Genomic DNA, 20,493 nt, shown 5'->3' on the forward strand with positions numbered 1-20,493 from the left:
GTATGAGATGGGTCAAGGTCAGAAGTGGAACCAGTGGAAAAGTGGGGTGTGCTAAAAGTCAGGCTCAGTGGTGTAGATTGGAAGCCTGGAGTCACACCAGACACCCAGGAACACGGGTTCATTTTTTTTGGAGCCAAGTGCGCAGGGAGCGGAGCAGAACTGGCTGGCTGAAGGAGAGACAGGCAGGACCAACAAGCCCAGGGACATTCCATCAGAAGACTCCTTCAAGGTCAGGTTTACCCAGGCTCCTCTTACTCCCAGGAGAGAGGACACTGGAGCTCTGGGCGGGAGCCGTTTTCTCAGGCACCCCCAAGTGTCTTGCGCCCTTCATCCCATCTTCACCCTGCAGTGTGAGTCCTGGGGGCAGCCCCAGCTTTGCAGCCCACCAGACCTCAACTGGAGCTAGATATTAGTCCAGAGATGACACGCTAACTGGTTATCTTCCTGGAGGTAATGACACCTTGAGAGCTATTGTGAGGAGGAAATGAGTATACATGGCATGTGCCTGGTGTATAAGAAAGCTCAAGAAATAGTTCTTCATCCAACAAATATTTATTAAGCACCTACTTGTGAGCCGAGCGTTCTATCAGCTGCCAGGGATAGTATGATGAACAGAACCAGTCTAGGCAGGGAGACAGACCTTTGTTAATAATCATGAAAATAATTGTAAATGACAGATATGAAAAGGGCATGAGGGCTGAGCAAGCATAGATTTATTGAGGGATTAGGAAAACTCATCTTTCAGACCCTGCTCAGAAGTGGGCTTCCGGAGAAGCCTACCAGATCACCCTCAACTGGCAATGATTCTATCCACCTGTGAATTCTCAGCAGGAAGCATGCAGCCTATGGACACATCTGACCATGGCACCTAGTATTAGTGGCATGCATCTCCTGTCTCCTTCACATCATAGCCTGTGGGCAGACAGCAGGCCATCTACATCTTTCAGTGCTTCACAGTTTCAGTTAAAGTCTATTATTTTAATAAATAAGGGAAATCAGCTTTTAAAAGCTGCCACAATGTAACACAATTCGAAGCTTGATTTATGCTTTTTCTATGCCAAGTTCCCATTGATTTCCAAGTCATTTGTCAGAATATAGTAGGTGATATGCAAGGAAACAATAATTTGGCTTCTCAGAAATCATATAATGTCCATACCTCAGAGAGTGTGACACCCCTAAATTCCTGCTGAAGTATTCCAGATCTGAGCCTGACTCACCTATTAATCAGGGAAATACAAGCAAGAAAAAGTATGATTAGTAGAATTCCATTTGCCAAATCCTCAATCTCTAAATTTTACAATTAGAACCTCAGTTTGTGAGCTAACAACAACAAAATATAGAGTACAAAAAAAAACACCACCTTTATGTGCTGAAACATTCATTCCTGTTAGATTGCTTAATCAGACTCTGCAGTTAAACTCTGAAAATCTACTCAGATAAGCAATTTTAGCCATATATTGACATTAAGAGATTAAGTTCCACCTTAACTCTCTGAAGATATGTTTCTTTCCTACATTCTTTTTTATTTCCTTTCCATTATGGTTTATCTCACGATACTGAGTGTAGTTGACTGAACTACCCAGTGGGACCTTATTGCTTATCCATTCTATATGTAATAGTTTGCACCTACTAACTCCAACCAACCAGTCCATCCTAAAGGAGATCAGTCCTGGGTGTTCATTGGAAGGACTGATGCTGAAGCTGAAACTCCAATACTTTGGCCACCTCATGTGAAGAGTTGACTCATTGGAAAAGACTGATGCAGGGAGAGATTGGGGGCAGGAGGAGAAGGGGATGACAGACAATGAGATGGCTGGATGGCATCACTGACTCGATGGACATGAGTTTGGGTAAACTCCAGGAGTTGGTGATGGACAGGGAGGCCTGGCATGCTGCGATTCATGGGGTCACAAAGAGTTGGACACGACTGAGTGACTGAACTGAACTAACTCCAAATTCCCAGCCCATCCCTCCCTACTTCCTCCCCTTTGTCACAAGACTTGTCACAAGTCTGTTCTCTCTGTCTCTTTTTGTTTTGCAGATAAATTCATTTGTGTCATATTTTAGATTCCACATATTATTGCTGTTGTTCAGTTGCTAAGTTGTTTCCAACTCATGGATAGCAGCATGTCAGGCTTCCCTGTCGTTCACCATCTCCTGGAGTTTGCTCAAACTCATGTACATTGAATTGATGGTGCCATCCAACCTTCTCATCCTCTGTTGTCCCCTTTTCCTCTTGCTTTCAATCCTTCCCAGCATCAGGGTCTTTCCCAATGAGTCGGCTCTTTGCATCAAATGGCCAAAATATTGGAGCTTCAGCTTCAGTATCAGTCCTTCCAAGGAATATTCAGAGTTGATTTCCTTTAGGATTGACTGGCTTGATTTCCTTGCTAACCAAGGGACTCTCAAGAGTCTTCAGCACCACAGTTCCAAAGTAAGGATGATATATGGTATTTGTCTTTCTCTGACTTCACTTAGTATGATAATCTCCAGGCCCATCCATGTTGCTGCAAATGGCAATATTTCATTCTTTCTTATGGCTGAGTAGAATTCTATTGTATATATACAGCACATCTTCTTTATCCATTCATCTGTTGATGGACATTTTGGTTGTTTCCATGTCTTGGCAATTGTGAGTAGAGCTGCTATGAACATTGCGGGTGCATGTATCATTTTGAATTGTAGTTTTGTCTGGGTATATGCCCAGGAGTGGGATTTCTGGGTCATATGGGTAGTTCTATTTTTAGTTATTTGAGGACTCTCCATACTGTTTTCCACAATGGCTGCACCAATTTACATTCTTACCAACACTGTAGGAGGATTCCTTTTTCTCTACACTTTCTCCAGCCTTTATGGTTTGTAGACTTTTTAATTATGGCCATTCTGACTAGTGTGAGGAGATACCTCATTGTAGTTTTGATTTACATTTCTCTAATAATTAGAAATGTTGAGCATCTTTTCGTGTGCCGCCGAAGAATTGATGCTTTTGAAGTGTGGTGTTGGAGAAGACTCTTGAGAGTCCCTTGAACTGCAAGGGGATCCAACCAGTCCATTCTAAAGAAGATCAGCCCTGGGATTTCTTTGGAAGGAATGATGCTAAAGCTGAAACTCCAGTACTTTGGCCACCTCATGCGAAGAGTTGACTCATTGGAAAAGACTGATGCTGGGAGGGATTGGGGGCAGGAGGAGAAGGGGACGACAGAGGATGAGATGGCTGGATAGTATCACTGACTCGATGGACATGAGTCTGAGTGAACTCTGGGAGTTGGTGATGGACAGGGAGGCTTGGCGTGCTGCGATTCATGGGGTTGCAAAGAGTTGGACATGACTGAGCAACTGAACTGAACTGAATGCCTTCTTTGGAGAAATGTCTACCTTCTGCTCATTTTTTGATTGGGTTGTTTGTTTTTCTATTGTTGAGTTGTATGAGCTGTTTGTATATTTTGGAAATTAAGCCCTTGTTGGTCACATAATTTTCAAAAATTAATATTTTCTCCTATTCCATTGGTTGTCTTTTCATTTTGTTTATGGCTTCTTTGCCGTGCCAAAGCTTGTAAGTTTGATTAGGTCCCATTTATTTATTTTTGCTTTTATTTCTATTGCTTTAGGAGACCAACCTAAGAAAACATTGGTACAATTTATGTCAGAGAATGTTTTGCCCATGTTCTCCTCTAGGAACTTTATGGTGTCATATATTATGTTTAAGTCTTTAAGCCATTTTGAGGTTATTTTTGTGTATGGTGTGAGGGTGTGTTCTAACTTCATTGATTTTCATGCAGCTGTCCAACTTTCCCAGCATCACGTGCTGAAGAGACTGTCTTTTTCCCATTGTGTATTCTTGCTTCCTTCATTGAAGATTAATTGACCATAGCTGCGTGAGTTTACTTCCGGGCTCTCTATTCTGCTCCATTGATCCATATGTCTGCTTTGGTGCCAGTACTGGTACCACACTGTTTTGATCACTGTAGCTTTATAGTGTTGTCTGAAGTCTGGGAGGGTTATGCCTCCTGCTTTTTTTCTGGTTTTGCTTTGTTTTTCCCCCTGAGGGTTGCTTTGGCAATTCTGGGTCTTTTATGGTTCCATGTAAATTTAAGGATTATTTGTTCTAGTTCTGTGAAAAATGTCATGAGAAATTTGATAGGGATCACATTAAATCTGTAGACTGCTCTGAGTAGTAAGGCCATTTTAATTCTTTGGAAGATATTTTCCTATTTTTCAAAGTTAAGAACTGTCCTTTTGTTTATATGTAATTTTAGTGTAATTAATATTTATAATAACTTGACATTAGTGATAGCTATAAAAAGATGACTACCAAAAGAAACAAAGGAAACATGTTGTTATTAGATTTAAATATTCATATATTTCACTTAAATTCATTTTATTTTGGTATCTTTGAACTTTTTAAACATCTCAGTGCCGAAAAGAGGCAAGATTTACAGATGCAAGCAAATGTATAAACAACCAACCCAGAACTTCTTAAGCAATTTGTAAAATAGGAACAATCCATCTGTTTAAGAAAACACATTAAATCAGGATCTGCAATGTGGGATGGTGAGAGAAAGCATTTTCATCCTCAACCTTGTTTTTGGTATCTCAAAATCAAATTTGGGGGCTACTGTAAGCTGTATAATGGTAGATAAACAAAGGAAGTAAGTGTTCTCTTTCCATGGGTTTCATCAGCTTGTTTCTCATGACTCATAGTTCCTTTCTGAAAAAACTCTCTTTCCTTTGATCTCCTGGGTAAAATGAGTGCTATTGAGTTAGTTCCTATCAACCAGTCAGCATTTCTACTGGTTCCTATAGTGCAGCCTCAGCTGTACCAAATATTTACCAGTTAACTCATTCCCAGAATAGAGTTATGAGTACTCTTCAGAAGGCTTCAGTCCAAATTGCCCAGAGGAGTTCATAAGGATAGTCTGAAGATTTAAGAAACAAAGGCAAATATTATTCACACAAAAATACTGTTGACCTGAAAATAATTAGTGGAAAAAATTTTAAAGCCATTTATTAAAACTATGTCTTATAAGAACACAAGAAAACTTCCTAAAGTCACTGATTAAAGGCTCTTTCCAATTCTTTGTTATACCACGGAGCCTCCTTTATGGCCCCAAGAAGACAGTGTGGTTAGTGGTAATAAACTTCTCAGCCTAGGAGCCAGGAAACCTAGGGTCTCTTCCAGCCTCTGCCACTATATTTTTGGGGCTTATTTTCCACTTCTATAAAATAAAAATGCAAGTGTTTATGCACTACTAGAGAAACACAGAAGTTGGAATTTATCCATTCACTTGACAAATACTCACTGGACATCGGTTAAATACTAGGCAACATGTGAAAGGGTCTCCCCTTTATGCTCCCCAAGTTCCTGTGAGGGCCTCTATCACGTTACTTGACACTCTATTGGAATTAGGGATTCCCTCATCTAATTCTTCCACTGACTGCTGTTATTTTGCCAATGAGTAGCAGAATTTTGGAGAAGGAAATGGCAACCCACTCCAGTGTTCTTGCCTGGAGAATCCCAGGGATGGAGGAGCCTTGTGGGCTGCCGTCTTTGGGGTCACAGAGTTGGACACGACTGAAGTGACTTAGCAGCAGCAGCAGAATTTTTGGCACACAGTAGGTACTCTAAAAGTATTTGGTGAGTGAACAAAGGAGAGTCTTCCTTCATATGCAAGGCTGAATATCCCAGAATGAGGACCTCAATGAGAAATATCAAGCATAACAGCCAGTAACATTTCATTAAAACATTATGACACTATCGTCTCCCTAGGAATTTTGCCCTAAGACCCAAGCAGGCAGACCTGACTCTCTCTAGTCCTGAAGACAGAGGGATCCTTGGCACTTAGTTTCCAGTTTGGCGCACTGAGCCACCTATGCTGGATCCCCTTGGTTGACTCTCCCGATCTGCTCTCCCTTTTGTCCACCTTGCTTGGTGCTTGGGAGACCAGCCCATATGAACTGTCTCAATCTAGCTCCAGAGTCCCCCGGCTCTGGTTGGGTTTGGCCAGTGGAGAGTACTCGACATTGAGAAGAAAGAACAGTCAAATCGGGCTATTAATTCTCTCTCCTCAGGGCAACCACAGGCTGTTGTGTCCATGACCAAAAGCCACCGCTCCTATCAGGCAGTCCTGCGCACGTATTCTTTCTGCGTGTGTACGTGTGTCCCTCTCTCCCTGTCCCTCTGAGTTCCTTGTCTCTTTGGTCTTAGGGACAGTAGCAGTGCCCCACTGTCACGAGTCCTAGGCTGCCACACTGTCCTGTTCTGGTTTTCCCACATGCTGACTTAAAAGGCCCTTTATGAAACTCTCCCCAAATTATTCAATATGAGTATATCATCCATTTCCTGCCAGGACCCAGGTATTATAAACTAAGCATCATAAAAGAATACTAAGAAATGCTAGTTTCCCATTTTGTCCCAATTTTTATACCTCTTACAATGGTCATCAATAGTGCCTTTCACAAAATAGCTACTTAATAAATATTTGCTGAATGAAAGAAAAAGATTTCTAGGACACTTCTGATCACAGTTTTGTATTCAAATGCATGGAAATCAATGTGCATTCATCCAGGTTAATAAAATACAAACTTTAGGGAAATTTTTATTTCAGTAGTTGAGGGTCAATGAGTAGTTCTACTTTACAAATTTACATTCTCTCTTTTCTCATGTTCTGAGTGAAACAGTGAAGCCTGCTGGACTTCTGACTCAGTCCCAGGGAACCATGCCAAGAGATGAGCTGACATCTCAGGGCACATGTTGTTCAACAGACTAAGAGATTAGTTTACTGGTCCTTACTAGACCTTGGAGGAAATAGTGATTTTATTTCATGCTATCTAATTCATATGAACCAATTTTGAAAGTTCATCACATTCTATCTCCTATGTGCTACATGCATGGTAAGCCACTTCAGTCATGTCAGACTCAGTGACCCTACGGACTGTAGCCTGCCAGACTCCTCTGTCCATGGGATTCTTCAGGTAAAAATACTGGAGTGGGTTGCCATTTCCTCCTCCAGGGGATCTTCCCAGCAATTGAACCCGTGTCTCTTATGTCTCCTGCATTGGCAGGAGGCTTCTTTACCACTGGCGCCACCTGGGAAGCCCTCTATCTGCTACATCCAGACAGGAATGCAATTTGAAGTTAACTATACCTCTTTGGATCTATTCGAGTTTATAATAAATAGCCAAATCATGGATAAAACTGAAGCATCACTCACCGTGTATGTTGATCTTGCTGAGGCACCGCGGAAGTAACTTCTAGTTCTGGTATTGGAGGAAGCACGTCCTTGACTGGAGTCATCGGCAGCCTCTTTGTGGTCTCTGCTACTTAATAAAGAGAGCTGTTCTAGTCTTTATTTAGTCAACAGCAATGCAAAAGCAGACACAGTATATTCTACTGTAGTAAGAGAACTATGCCCTGGGTCTAAATAGGATTTTGGCAGTTTCTACCACTCACTCAATTTCCTGTCTGCAGCTCTGACACTTTTCACCCATTTCTCTCAACTTTGTATCTTCCCTTTCATTCCTCCTCTCCCACCGCCTTCTGGGCACAAGATCCGAAGTATAGTGAAGGAAGAGCAAAGTAAAGAAAAAAACTTAAAGTACAACATCAAGTAGCAAGAAAAAATTTTGGTTTAGAAAGTACAAACATTTCCCTCTATCGTATATTGTTTAAATATGTCCCTAAGAAGAATATTAATGACATCCTTGATTTCAGGGACAATTTTACCAAAAAGCAAATTTACAGATAATGATAAAGTCTAGCCTGCTCTGCTATGACTCTGTGACTTTATGTCCGACTCTTAGCAATCCCATGGACTGCAGCCTACCAGGCTCCTCTGTCCATGGGAGTTTTCAGGCAAGAGTACTGAAATGGGTTGCCATTGCCTTCTCTGTACATTCTTTTACACATGGTCAAATTTATTAGTGATTTCGCTGAGTTTTGTGTCATGATTAGTTTTGCAGTTCATTATAAATGAATTCTATTGTTTCTTCTATTTTGTGGTTTCATGTTACCATTAAAATCATTAACCTGTTTGAAATTTACTGAAGTGTTAATGTGAGCTCTGGATTAAGTAAATTTTTTTTTTCCTAAGTGATTATTCAGTTGTCCCAGCATCATTCATTCAGTAATTTTTTGTTTTCCTACTAATATGGTAAGCCATTTTCATCATTCACTAAAGTCCTGAATTTTCTTATGTTTCATTGGCTCTTTTGTTGGTAAGGGCCAACTGCACTCAGGGGACTAGATGTATCAGCCTTATTTCTCTCACACTGAAAATCTCCAGGGGTCTGTGCTTTTTGTCTTTTTAAACCTGTACTCTCAAGGCTGGTTGTGGTAGGAAGAATTCTACAACAGCCCCCAAGATTCCCACTCCTGGTGTACATGGTCCCCTTTAATTCTCCTCCCTTGAGCATGGGCAGGACTGTAATAGGATCTCATTCCTGTGACTAGGTTACACAAAGATGAAGAGCTTTTGTAGGTTAATTAACATCCCAAATCAGTTGATTTTGAGAGAATCTATCCTGGGTGGGTCTGATTTAACGATTTGAAAGCCTTTAAAAGAGAGACATGGCCTTCCCTGCCATCAGGGAGGATCCCTCACTGGGCTCAAAGAAGCAAGCTGCCATGTTGCGAACTGTGTATGAAAGGGGTCCTATAGCAGGGCTCTGCAGGTGGCCTCCAGGACCTAGGGGTGGTGTCTGGTGGTGAGAACCAGTTAAGAAGCCAGGGCCTTCAGTTTACATCCTCAAAGAAATGAATTCTGCCAACAACATGAACCACCTTGGAAGGAAACCCTTCAGATGACAACACAGGCCAGCTCGCATCTTGACTTCAAGCTTATGAGTTCCTGGAATGCAGCAGAACAGTACCCAAATTTCTGACCCACAGAAACTGTGAGATAATGAAGGTATGTGGTCTTAAGCCACTAAGTTTGTGATAATCTGTTACACAGCAATAGAAAACAAATAAAGTGATCAACAGCAGAGACTTGGCCTGAAAATCCCCAGCGGTGGTAATTTAAAGTGCAGGCTCTAGAACCCTGCCCCAGACCTACTGAATTGCCATCTCCCTTCTTCATGGCCAAGGGGGCCTTTGATGGTTGATTCTGATGCACATTAAAGCTTCAGAATGAACTTCCATGTGAATAATTGTATGACATCTTTGACAAGGCATCTTTTTTTAATTTTTATTTTATATTGGAGTATAATTGATTAACAATGTTAAAGTATATGGCAAAATGATTCTGTTATACATATAGCTGTTTCTACTCTTTTTTTCAAACTCTTTTGCCATTTAGGTTATTGCAGACTATTAAGCAGAGTTCCCTGTGCTGTACAGTAGGTCCTTTTTGGTTGTCTATTTTAAATATAGCAGTGATGTTGAAGCTGAAACTCCAATACTTTGGCCACCTGATGCAAAGAGCTGACCCACTGGAAAAGACCCTGATGCTGGGAAAGATTGAGGGCAGGAGGAGAAGGGGACGACAGAGGATGAGATGGCTGGATGGCATCACCGACTCGATGGACATGGGTTTGGGTGGACTCCGGGAGTTGGTGATGGACAGGGGAGGCCTGGCATGCTGCAGTTCATGGGGTCACAAAGAGTCGGACACGACTGAGCGACTGAGCGTGTATATGTTAATCCCAAATGCCTAATCTATTCCTCCCCACTCCTTCCCTGCTGGTAAAATATCTTATAACCTTCCAAAATTTGAGATTTAGAGAGAATAATTTTTAAAGGTTAAAATCTCAAAAGAGCCTATTCATGGAACCAAATAATTATCGAAGAAAATTATCAGAGTCCTTTTGGTTTGAAAGTCAAACTGCTCGTCATTTGCTTATTTATTCGGTTTCCTGATGTTTTATAGTGTGGTATAACCATAATTCAGAAAGTCATTATTTGTCAAAATGACAGCTAGTTCAAAGTAACTCTCTAGTGGTACATTATCTTCTTTTTCTCCTAGTATCCAAAGTCATGTAACTTTTATGCTAATAGGAAAACTTCAGAAAAATTGATTAAAAGGTAAAAAGGTAGGATATCTGTCATTTTAATACCTTCTTCAGAATAGCTAAAACAGGTGATATTTTTTCTAGTTTTACACTGAGAAATAGCTTCTTTCAAATCGTATTCACTCAGCAACACTACTTAATGCAGCAGAAGCAGTCTGAAATATTTTAAAACTTCATAAAGGTCTTTTCATGAATTTGTCAAATCTCTGAACCAAACATTTCTTTGACTTTTTACAAGAGCCTCAGCGGAGCCTAAAAATTTAGAAAGAACCCTGGTCTGAGTTTTGACCTGACTGAATCTAGTGAACAAAATGGATTTCCAACAGTAGAAATTTTGATTAAAAATAAAACCACATGCTTTATGTTCTCAAATAAAGCCCCTATCACTCCACCCATGACAATGGCCAGGGTGACCTCTGATGATGTTTCTTCTTCTTTTTAAAAATTTTTATCACTTTTCAAAATGCTTCATTTCTGTGATATTTAGTCTCTAACCTCAGCTTGTCTTTCCAAAGTAATTCTTGATTCCCACTGAGTAACAGAAATTTATGAGGTGTTTCCTTCACTTTGTTCCTGGTGATCTTCATGTGAAAGACAGGGTACATCTCCACACTGAAGAAACATCTAAAACGTCCCCATCCTAGTCAGGCTCTCTTGGCTACTAAGGGAAGTCGCCACATCAAATATTTTATCTTCTCTTCTGTAAAAGCACTTGTTCAGCTAAATTTTACTTGGTTACTGAATTGGAAAGCCAAAAGAAAAAACAAGAACAAAACAAATTTAGGTGTCCTATGACCCTCTGTGACCTCTACTTCCCCAAAGGAGAATGTATCCAGTTTTGTTGTAATTCCTTATTTGTCTGCCTCCAGGGTACAAAGTTTGTATTTTTTGCTCAGTTTACTCCCCAGAACTCCATCTTGGAGCATGACACATAACAGGTACTCAATAAATACGTGTTGAATGACTGAAAGAATGTTATTTAACTTATCTGTGCGTGTGTTTCTTTAAAAAAAAAAAAGGCTGTGGGTTTAACCTGAACAAAACCTCTGAGGTGCCACCCAGGAATTTGGAGATAAGGAAAACAAGAGCGCCCTGTGAGAGTTAATCTATAAAATCAACCCATAATCAGAGCACAAACATGCAAAGGTATCTTCAGAAATTCAGTCAGTTCAGTTCAGTCGCTCAGTTGTGTCCGACTCTTTGCGACCCCATGAATCCCATCACATCAGGCCTCCCTGTCCAGCACCATCTCCCGGAGTTCACTCAAACTCACGTCCATCGAGTCAGTGATGCCATCCAGCCATCTCATCCTCTGTCATCCCCTTTTCCTCCTGCCTCCAATCCCTCCCAGCATCAGAGTCTTTTCCAATGAGTCAACTCTTCATGCCCAAAGTACTGGAGTTTCAGCTTCAGCATCATTCCTTCCAAAGAACACCCAGGGCTGAACTCCTTTAGAATGGACTGGTTGGATCTCCTTGCAGTCCAAAGGACTCTCAAGAGTCTTCTCCAACACCACAGTTCAAAAGCATCAATTCTTCAGCGCTCAGCTTTCTTCACAGTCCAACTCTCACATCCATACATGACCACAGGAAAAACCATAGCCTTGACTAGACAGACCTTTGTTGGCAAAGTAATGTCTCTGCTTTTCAATATGCTATCTAGGTTGGTCATAACTTTTCTTCCAAGGAGTAAGCGTCTTTTAATTTCATGGCTGCAATCACCATCTGCAGTGATTTTGGACTCCCAAAAAATAAAGTTTGACACTGTTTCCACTATTTCCCCATCTATTTCCCATGAAGTGATGGGACCAGATGCCATGATCTTCATTTTCTGAATGTTGAGCTTTAAGCCAGCTTTTTCACTCTCCTCTTTCACTTTCATCAAGAGGCTTTTTAGTTCCTCTTCACTTTCTGCCATAAGGGTGGTGTCATCTGCATATCTGAGGTTATTAATATTTCTCCCAGCAATCTTGATTCCAGCTTGTGCTTCATCCAGCCCAGAGTTTCTCATGATGTACTTTGCATATAAGTTAAATAAGCAGGGTGACAATATACAGCCTTGACATACTCCTTTTCCTATTTGGAACCAGTCTGTTGTTCCATGTCCAGTTCTAACTGTTGCTTCCTGACCTGCATATAGGTTTCTCAAAAGGCAGGTCAGGTGGTCTCGTATTCCCATCTCCTTCAGAATTCTCCACAGTTTATTGTGATCCACACAATCAAAGGCTTTGGCATAGTCAAAAAAGCAGAAGTAACATGTTTGTCTGGAACTCTCTTGCTTTTTCCATGATCCAGCGGATGTTGGCAATTTGATCTTTGGTTCCTCTGCCTTTTCTAAAACCAGCTTGAACATCTGAAATTCACGGTTCACGTATTGCTGAAGCCTGGCTTGGAGAATTTTGAGCATTACTTTCCTAGTATGTGAGATGAGCACAATTGTACAGTAGTTTGAGCATTCTTTGGCATTGCCTTTCTTTGGGATTGGAATGAAAACTGACCTTTTCCAGTCCTGTGGCCACTGCTGAGTTTTCCAAATTTGCTGGAATATTGAGTGCAGCACTTCCACAGCATCATCTTTCAGGATTTGAAATAGCTCAACTGGAATTCCATCACCTCCACTAGCTTTGTTCGTAGTGATGCTTTCTAAGGCCCACTTGACTTCACATTCCAGGATGTCTGGCTCTAGGTGAGTGATCATACCATCGTGATTATCTAGGTCGTGAAGATCTTCAGAAATTACCTCTAGGCTAAAACCTGTTAAATGTTAAAAGTGCTGTGTGAAATGAGCCAATTAGGCTTCCTCTAAAACAGGGAATAAGGCCTCTTAAACTATGTTGGCAAAAGAATCCACTTGAAGACCTGGCAAACAAGCCTTGGCTGGGATTTGACTTCCCACGTGGTTCCAAGAAGAGAGGACACAGGTGTGTGCCATCAGAAGTGTTTTGGTCCATATTTCTCTCAGCTGAGTTTTCTCTTTGGGAATTAATACTCTGGTCTTCTGGTTTTAATCAACTGTTGGTGTGAGCTGGGTTACACAATCATAGATCCTGCTGCCATTGCAGGAGGCTGAGCCAAGAGGCCTGAAAGAAGGCACTAGACCAGGTAAGTTACCTCTGTGAACCTGTGTGGCCTTGTGGGCTGCGGCCCAACTGGGCTTGGGCCTCGCCTGCCATGTTCCTTCAAAGCGGACCAGGTACTGAAACGGAACTATCGAGATCATTTCCTTGTGACTTTGGCAAAGCTAGTGTGGCTGCCTTAAGGAAAATAAAGGTAAAATGAGGCAATAAAAGTACACTTTGATGTACTCTGAAAAAATAGAAAGGACTGCTAAGTGCAACACAAAGTATTTTTACCAGCGTCTTTTAAAGCTCACCGGAGGACACTGCTCAAAATTTAGTGGGACCTGTGTACGCACTCAGCAGGCACAGGCTGTGGTTAGCTAACCTCCAAAACGACGAGCTCTGTGCTTCCTTCTCTCCTTAACACTTTGAGAGATTCAGCCACAACTTTGTGGAGATAATGGCAATAAATGTCTAACCTGTTACCCACAGAGTACTCAGTTTCCTCCTAAGAGCGTCTCTAAAAATGGATGAATTCAAGTTAATCCTCACAGATTACTTTGGGCAAGACAGATGTGGACGTTCTCAGATGGTTCAGTGATTCTTATTCAGTTCTCTAAGCTGGCTTCAAAAAAACCTTTCAGTCTTAATTATTTTTTCTAATTGCCATCAGTTCAGTTCAGTTGCTCAGTCGTGTCAAACTCTTTGCGACCCCACAGACTGCAGCATGCCAGACTTCCCTGTCCGCCACCAACTCCCGGAACTTACTCAAACTCATGTCCATCGTGTTGGTGATGCCATCCAACCATTCATCCTCTATTATCCCCTTCTCTTCCTGCCCTCAATCTTTCCCAGCATCAGGGTCTTTCAGTTCTTCTCATCAGGTGGCCAAAGTACTGGAGTTTCAGCTTCAGCTTCAGTCCTTCCAATGAATATTTAGGACTGATTTCCTTTAGGATGGACTGATTGGATCTCCTTGCAGTCCAAGGGACTCTCAAGAGTCTTCTCCAACACCACAGTTCAAAAGTATCAATTCTTCGGCACTCAGCTTTCTTTATAGTCTTACTCTCACATCTATACATGACTACTGGAACAACCATAGCTTTGACTAGATGGACCTTTGTTGGCAAAGTAACATCTCTGCTTTTTAATATGCTGTCTAGGTTGGTCATAGCTTTTCTTCCAAGGAGCAACCATCTTTTAATTTCATGGGTGCAGTCACATCTACAGTGATTTTGGAGCCCCCCAAAAGATAAAGTCTCTCACTGTTTTCATTGTTTCCCTATCTGTTTTCTATGAAGTGATGGGATGAGATGCCATGATGTTAGTTTTCTGAATGTTTAGTTTTAAGCCAGCCTTTTCACTCTCCTCTTTCACTTTCATCAAGAGGCTTTTTAGTTCTTCATTGCTTTCTGCCATAAAGGTGGTATCATCTGCATATCTGAGGTTATTGATATTTCTCCCAGCAATCCTGATTCCAGCTTGTACTTCATCCAACCCAGCATTTTGCATTATGTACTCTGCATGTAAGTTAAATAAGCAGGGTGTCAATATACAGCCTTAACTTACTCCTTTCCTGATTTGGAACCAGTCTGTTGTTCCATGTCCAGTTCTAACTGTTGCTTCTTGGTCTGCACACAGATTTCTCAGAAGGCAGGTCAGGTGGTGTGGTATTCCCATCTCTTGAAGAATTTTCCACAGTTTGCTGTGATCCACACAGGCAAAGGCTTTGGCATAGTCAATAAAGCAGAAGTAACATATTTGTCTGGCACTTTCTTGCTTTTTTGATGATCCAACAGGTGTTGGCAATTTGATCTCTGGTTCCTCTGCCTTTCCTAAATCCAGCTTGAACATCTGAAGTTCATGGTTCACATACTGTTGAAGCCTGGCTTGGAGAATTTTGAGCATTACTTTACTAGCATGTGAGATGAGTGTAATTGTGTGGTAGTTTGAACATTCTTTGGCATTGCCTTTCTTTGGGATTGGAATGAAAACTGAGCTTTTCCAGGCTTATGGCCACTGTTGAGTTTTCCAAATTTGCTGGCATATTGAGTGCCTCACTTTCACAGCATCATCTTTTAGGATTTGAAATAGCTCAACTAGAATTCCATCACCTCCACTAGCTTTGCTCATAGCGATGCTTCCTAAGGCCCACTTAACTTCGCATTCCAGGATGTCTGGCTCTAGGTGAGTGATCATACCATTGTGGTTATCTGGATCATGAAGATCTAATTGTCATAGGAATATAGAATTTCAATATTGCTATGCGTCATTCTGACCTTTCCATCACATGAAAACATGAGCACTTTTGTGCAAGCCCAAGATAGCTAGTAGCCTTTTAGTGCTAATAGAACCAATTATGGTGCCTTAAAATACATTTCCATTATTCAAGGTGCCAACTCCCTACTATGTTCAAAGCTCCATCTGTTTTTATTAACAGTGATCCTAAAACTACTCAGCTGTTCCAAATCTGGCTGGTGAGAGAATCAAATGTGGATGGGGGGGGGGGGGTGGGAATGACTGCAGAATTATCTAGAATTAGCAATTAAAGAGGGGGAAAAGCTTCTTGAACAGATAGGTGCTAATATTCCGAGCCATTGACTCAGTGTCTGATTCAATGACACTGCAGGTATCCTTAGTACTCCAAGGAATGAAACTGATGAAGTGTTTAACCATTCTCCTTTTGTTATTTTGGGTAGGCATTATCAAAAGTTATAGTTTGGGAGGAAAAGGTCTTTGTAAGATGACAGCAGCCATTCTTTCAACATAGACAACACAGGGTTGTATTTATTTCACAAATATTTATTGGGTACCCGTAATGAACTCTTCTATACACTGTACTATGAGCTGGGGATGCAGCAATGAGTATTATCAGATAGTGTCCTGATCACAAGGTGCTAACTGGCTCACAGGAGAGACAGTAAGTAATAACGGAAACATAAAAGAACAACAGTGATAATTGCCACAAAAAGATGTGTTATGTTATGAGGGTGTAGTTTACTTTGTCCACCAAATCTGAGACACTTCCCTGAGAAAGGGTTAGTTAAGCCAAGATTAACAAGATTAATGAAAGGCAGGGTTGGAGTTAATCAGACAAAGGCAGGGTGGGAAAGGGGAAGGTTTGCAAGGGAGGTGGCGACTGGGGGTAGGATGGGTCAGGCAGGGGAAGTTTTTGCACAGATGAAGATGTTTATCTGCAAAATGTTTTACCCTGTTTTTTCAGACCTGGCACAAATGGCTGTCACATAGAGTCACTCAGTGAATGAATAAATTCTCTTATTTAGCCTATGGATTCTTCACTCTTACGAATTTCCTTCTACATGTAGAGTCACCCTCTGCTTCTTGATCTGTTCTGTAACCAAGCAGATGGCTATAACCTTTACTGTTTTATGAACCTAAATCTGTATTTTAAGAGTCATAAATATTATAGTTAAGCAAGTAAAAATTAAATTTTCATGTTATCTTGCTTGGTTGCTGGACATCTGGTACCAGTAGTTTATCTTCTGCATAAAATTGAAACCTGCTTAATCTTTATACTGGCCTTAAACATGTTGCAAATTATAATTTTACACTGCCATCAGTTTTATTGGGGAGTAATATATATTACAAGGTCATCCGCCTCCTTTTGGCATTTAGCAATTCTCATTCATGATGACATTTCATTTTCTTTGCTTTGTGGTTCTTCAGAACCCACCCACATTAACTGTCAGTGCTGAAATGTTACTTTTAGGATGACTCACACTGTCTCACACACACTCCTGCTAAATTATAGAGAAAATGTTTCATCTCGGTTTCCAGCTCTTTTACATCTAAAGAGTAAGAAGAGTTTTGATCTGAACCAGCAGTAAACTTCCCCGTTCATCATTGTCATTAAGTGATGTGCTGAAAAGTGCAACCACTGGTTAGAACCAAGTTTGAACCCTGACCCTGCTAGGATCTGGCAGTGGGTCAGTTACTTTAAACTCTTTTAGCTTCCATTTTTCTCATCAGGAAAGAAAAAGTGAGGTTCTTATGAAATGATATAAAATGATGTGTGTGAAAGTACTGTGCACATCAAGGGGGTTACTGAGTTTGTATAGTTTAATTAGCTTCCCTTCTCCTAAGGAACCAGGGGTTGAATCTCCTGAATGGTGGCCTCAGCTCTGTGAAGGCAGAGACTGCACTGTGGTACGACCACTGTGTCGGCAATGCTTAACACTGTTTCTGGCTCAAAGTGTTCAATATATTTTTGTTGAATATTTGAAAGTGAAGAATTTCAAGTTTTAAAGATCTCACCATTTTTGATAGACATAGTCTGGAAAGAGATGATAGAACTTCCCTGGCTGACCCACACAGTGGAGGAGGCTCAACTCCTAGGAACCTGCTGTCGTGCACGTAGATATTTATTTGTTGGCTGTCCAGTATATGGCCATCTCAGGGGCACTCTCAAGTATGCAGGAAGTTAGAGGGGCAGACATCCCCTCGCCCTGCTTCCTGGTACCCAGAGTACCAATCTGTGCCTTCATTCAGTCAACCAGATACCCCTCTGTGGAGCTTGTAATCCTGGACAGTGATGCAAAGTGGCTGAGTGGTCAAAGGGGAGCTCTGGCAACCCAGAGGGAGCATCTGGTGTGGACATCAGCAGAGGCATTCTCAACAGACCATTCCTATGGGGTAACACCAGTCGTGTTTTGGCTGCCTGTCCCCTCAACTCCTGCACAAGCTTAGATTACCAAATGTTCTTGTTGCTTCCATGCGTTCTCTACTGCTCTTCCCATAAATTTCCTTTCTGCCAAATCAGCCAAGTTGGTTTCTATTGTCTGCACCCAATGATTCAAATACACTACCCTGGCCTTCATCTCCCAAGGGAGTCAACTCATTAAGCACTATTTTTATGGATGAATCTCCAAGTTACTTTTGCATGGTTCTCAAAATTTCTTCAAAATGTTTTTTATCCTTTGATATCCTTAGCAGTTCTACAAAGTGCATTTTACGTTCTTTAATGAAATGAAATTATGTTCCCTTGATCATTCCGTCTCTCCATTTGTTTTCACCTTTCCCCACCCCCAAGGTTCATTTCTCATTCAACTGCTCCTTTTACTCTACACTCATTTCCCCTTAGGGTTTGTGCAATTTAATAAGCTTTTATTGTGCATGAACTACATGCCAGATACTATGCTAGGGACAAGAATCCAAGATGAATAAGACAGAGTCATCACCTGTGTGAAAAGAATATAGTCAAGTGAATAAAATGTAAAATAGATGAATGCCAAGGCAGACAACAGAAGGCATCACACTTCCCCCAAGCAAGAGAGAAAATATTAGAGACACACAGAAGCTTGAGAATTGATTCTGTGCGACTTCTCTTTCTGTAGCGATGAGGCTTATTTATTTCACCTGTGTTCACTCTGCCCCCGGCACGTGCCAGGCCCCGTGCAGTGCAAGGGTGCTATTTCTCTCTTATCTTCTTGAGGGTGTGAGCTATCTATATCTCTGTGTGTATGTGTGTCACAATACTTACTTTGTAATACATGAGCAACTGAAGAGACCTTCTGGAACGTACAGGCAGGGCTGACAGCAAGCTGCTCTGCTGAATGTGACTATAGTCACTGCTCTCTTTGAACTACATTTTTTTTTTCTTTTTCACTCATGTTACTGCTTCTCCAGAGGATCATGCTGGCACATTTTTTCCCCTAGATTCTCACTGTTGCTGATCATCCATCATTACAAAGAGAGGCCTTAGAAACAGCACTCGGGGGAGACATTATTTCCTTCCCATTTCTCTCTCAGAAAGAGCAACTTATCATGGAAGGGGGGAAACTGCATTTAAGGTTAAAGGAATATTTATAACAAGAAAGCATCTGCTTCTTCCTCCCTTTAAGATGCTAAGCTTCCAAAGACCTCTTGGTTTTAAAAAAAGGCCATCACCCCTTGGCCCACTCTAAACATTAATATTATATGCCTGGTAATAAAGTCAGAGGATTTTTAATGAGAACCATTAAAGGGAAAGGATGGCTGAGGCAGAGTTCTCTGGTGCATGAAAATCACAGGCTCATAAATAGAACCTGTGAGGTGAGTCTTGTGGTTAGCTAGTACTTTAAATTTGTGCTTCCCCTGATTATACAGGTTGACAGGGGAACTACTGACTTTTTCTCAGACAAGGCTACAGGGTTCAGAATTATGACTTAAAATGAGAAAGTACCAGAATTCCTAAGTCAACCCAAAGCCCAGGAGCACTGGGTTAGAACATGCCTGGCCCATGAATGGCAGGCACAGGCACCGGGTAAGAAGGGCGAGCAGAGGCTATGCCACAAATAAACATTACTTTCGCCATTTGAAACCACCCTGTGTTGTCTGTTTCATTCATCAAACAAAATTGGCACTGACCGCATGCAGTTTTCATCAACCTTCCCCTCGTTTTTGTTGTTGCTGTCCAAGTCACCCTGTGTGTCTGACTCTGCGACCCCACGGACTGCCGCATGCCAGGCCTCCCTGTCCCTCACCATCACCCAGAGTTTGCCCAAGCTCATGTACGTTGCTGATGTCAAATGATGACTTAGCTAATGCTTCTTATTTGCCATAGGTTAACCATTTTACTGCTAATGATGAGCATAGAAAGTCTAAGTTTCTTTTTAATTGAGCTCTTTAGGGGCACCCAACCCAATTTTTTTTCTCAAATTAGGGCTCTGAGAACCTCCCAGTTTAAAAAGCTAAGAAAGTTCCCAGAGCATATTTTCCAGTGAAATGCTGTGCAAATCTCCATGTGGTTACAAATGTAGCTGTGGTGAGGGCTCAGGGTTTGGTTTCCTTTTGTTTTTGAAAATTGTTTACACAGCTGACATGAAGCTTCCTTATCAAACTTCTCACAAAATGTGAAGGCACCTGCTCCCTGGCTGTGCACCAGGAGCCGTGGTAACACCAGTCATAATTCTCTGGTTTTCTGAGTCGAGGACATTATTTCTCCTTGATGAAGAAGTTTTGCCCATGTTGTATTTTCTCTCTCTCTCTTAAATATGGTTTGACAATTTGAATTCAGAAAGAGACTTCACAATTAGAAGAATGAGATCGAACCACAGCATCTGTGCTCACAGCCCCCTCAGCTGCTCTAATTAGGATTCCCTTATTCTGTTTCTAGCTCTCAGGAGAGGACAGGGGACTTTTTAATTGGGGCTATTAGACGTTCTCCTTGTACAATGACACCCTCTGCTAAGTGAAGACTCCAGCAAAACTATGCCCACTCTGCAATTACTTCTTGCAATTCCAAGGAATAATGGTATCTTGTCTCATTTAAAAATAAACCTGAGGCTTATTCCTTATTGCTTTCTTGCCTCTGCCTACTCACATGAATTTCTTCTTGCCAATTAAGCCAACTTTCCATTATTTAAGGAGGTAGTTTTTATCATAACTGTCCCCTGATAATAAGACACATTAAACTGGATTTCATTTGC

The 20,493-nt window shown here is 41.3% G+C and overlaps 1 protein-coding gene across 3 annotated transcripts in view; it reads right to left on the reverse strand.

The window, feature by feature from the left end:
* Positions 1-4,334: 4,334 nt before the first annotated feature.
* Positions 4,335-20,493, reverse strand: part of TMEM156 (transmembrane protein 156) — a 40,602-nt gene continuing 24,443 nt past the window's right edge. For 2 of the 3 annotated variants that reach the window (XM_019962592.2, XM_070791304.1), the window contains 2 exons: positions 7,212-7,317; positions 4,335-4,916 (listed from right to left, as the gene is read on the reverse strand). In XM_019962592.2, coding sequence (XP_019818151.1) covers positions 4,904-4,916; positions 7,212-7,317 — 119 coding nt within the window. In that variant the 3' untranslated portion in view covers positions 4,335-4,903. The remainder of the gene's footprint in view (positions 4,917-7,211; positions 7,318-20,493) is intronic. The other variant, XM_019962593.2, reaches the window with a different exon arrangement.

The sequence above is a fragment of the Bos indicus genome, chromosome 6 (genome assembly GCF_029378745.1).
Source record: "Bos indicus isolate NIAB-ARS_2022 breed Sahiwal x Tharparkar chromosome 6, NIAB-ARS_B.indTharparkar_mat_pri_1.0, whole genome shotgun sequence".
NCBI classification, from domain to species: domain Eukaryota; kingdom Metazoa; phylum Chordata; class Mammalia; order Artiodactyla; family Bovidae; genus Bos; species Bos indicus.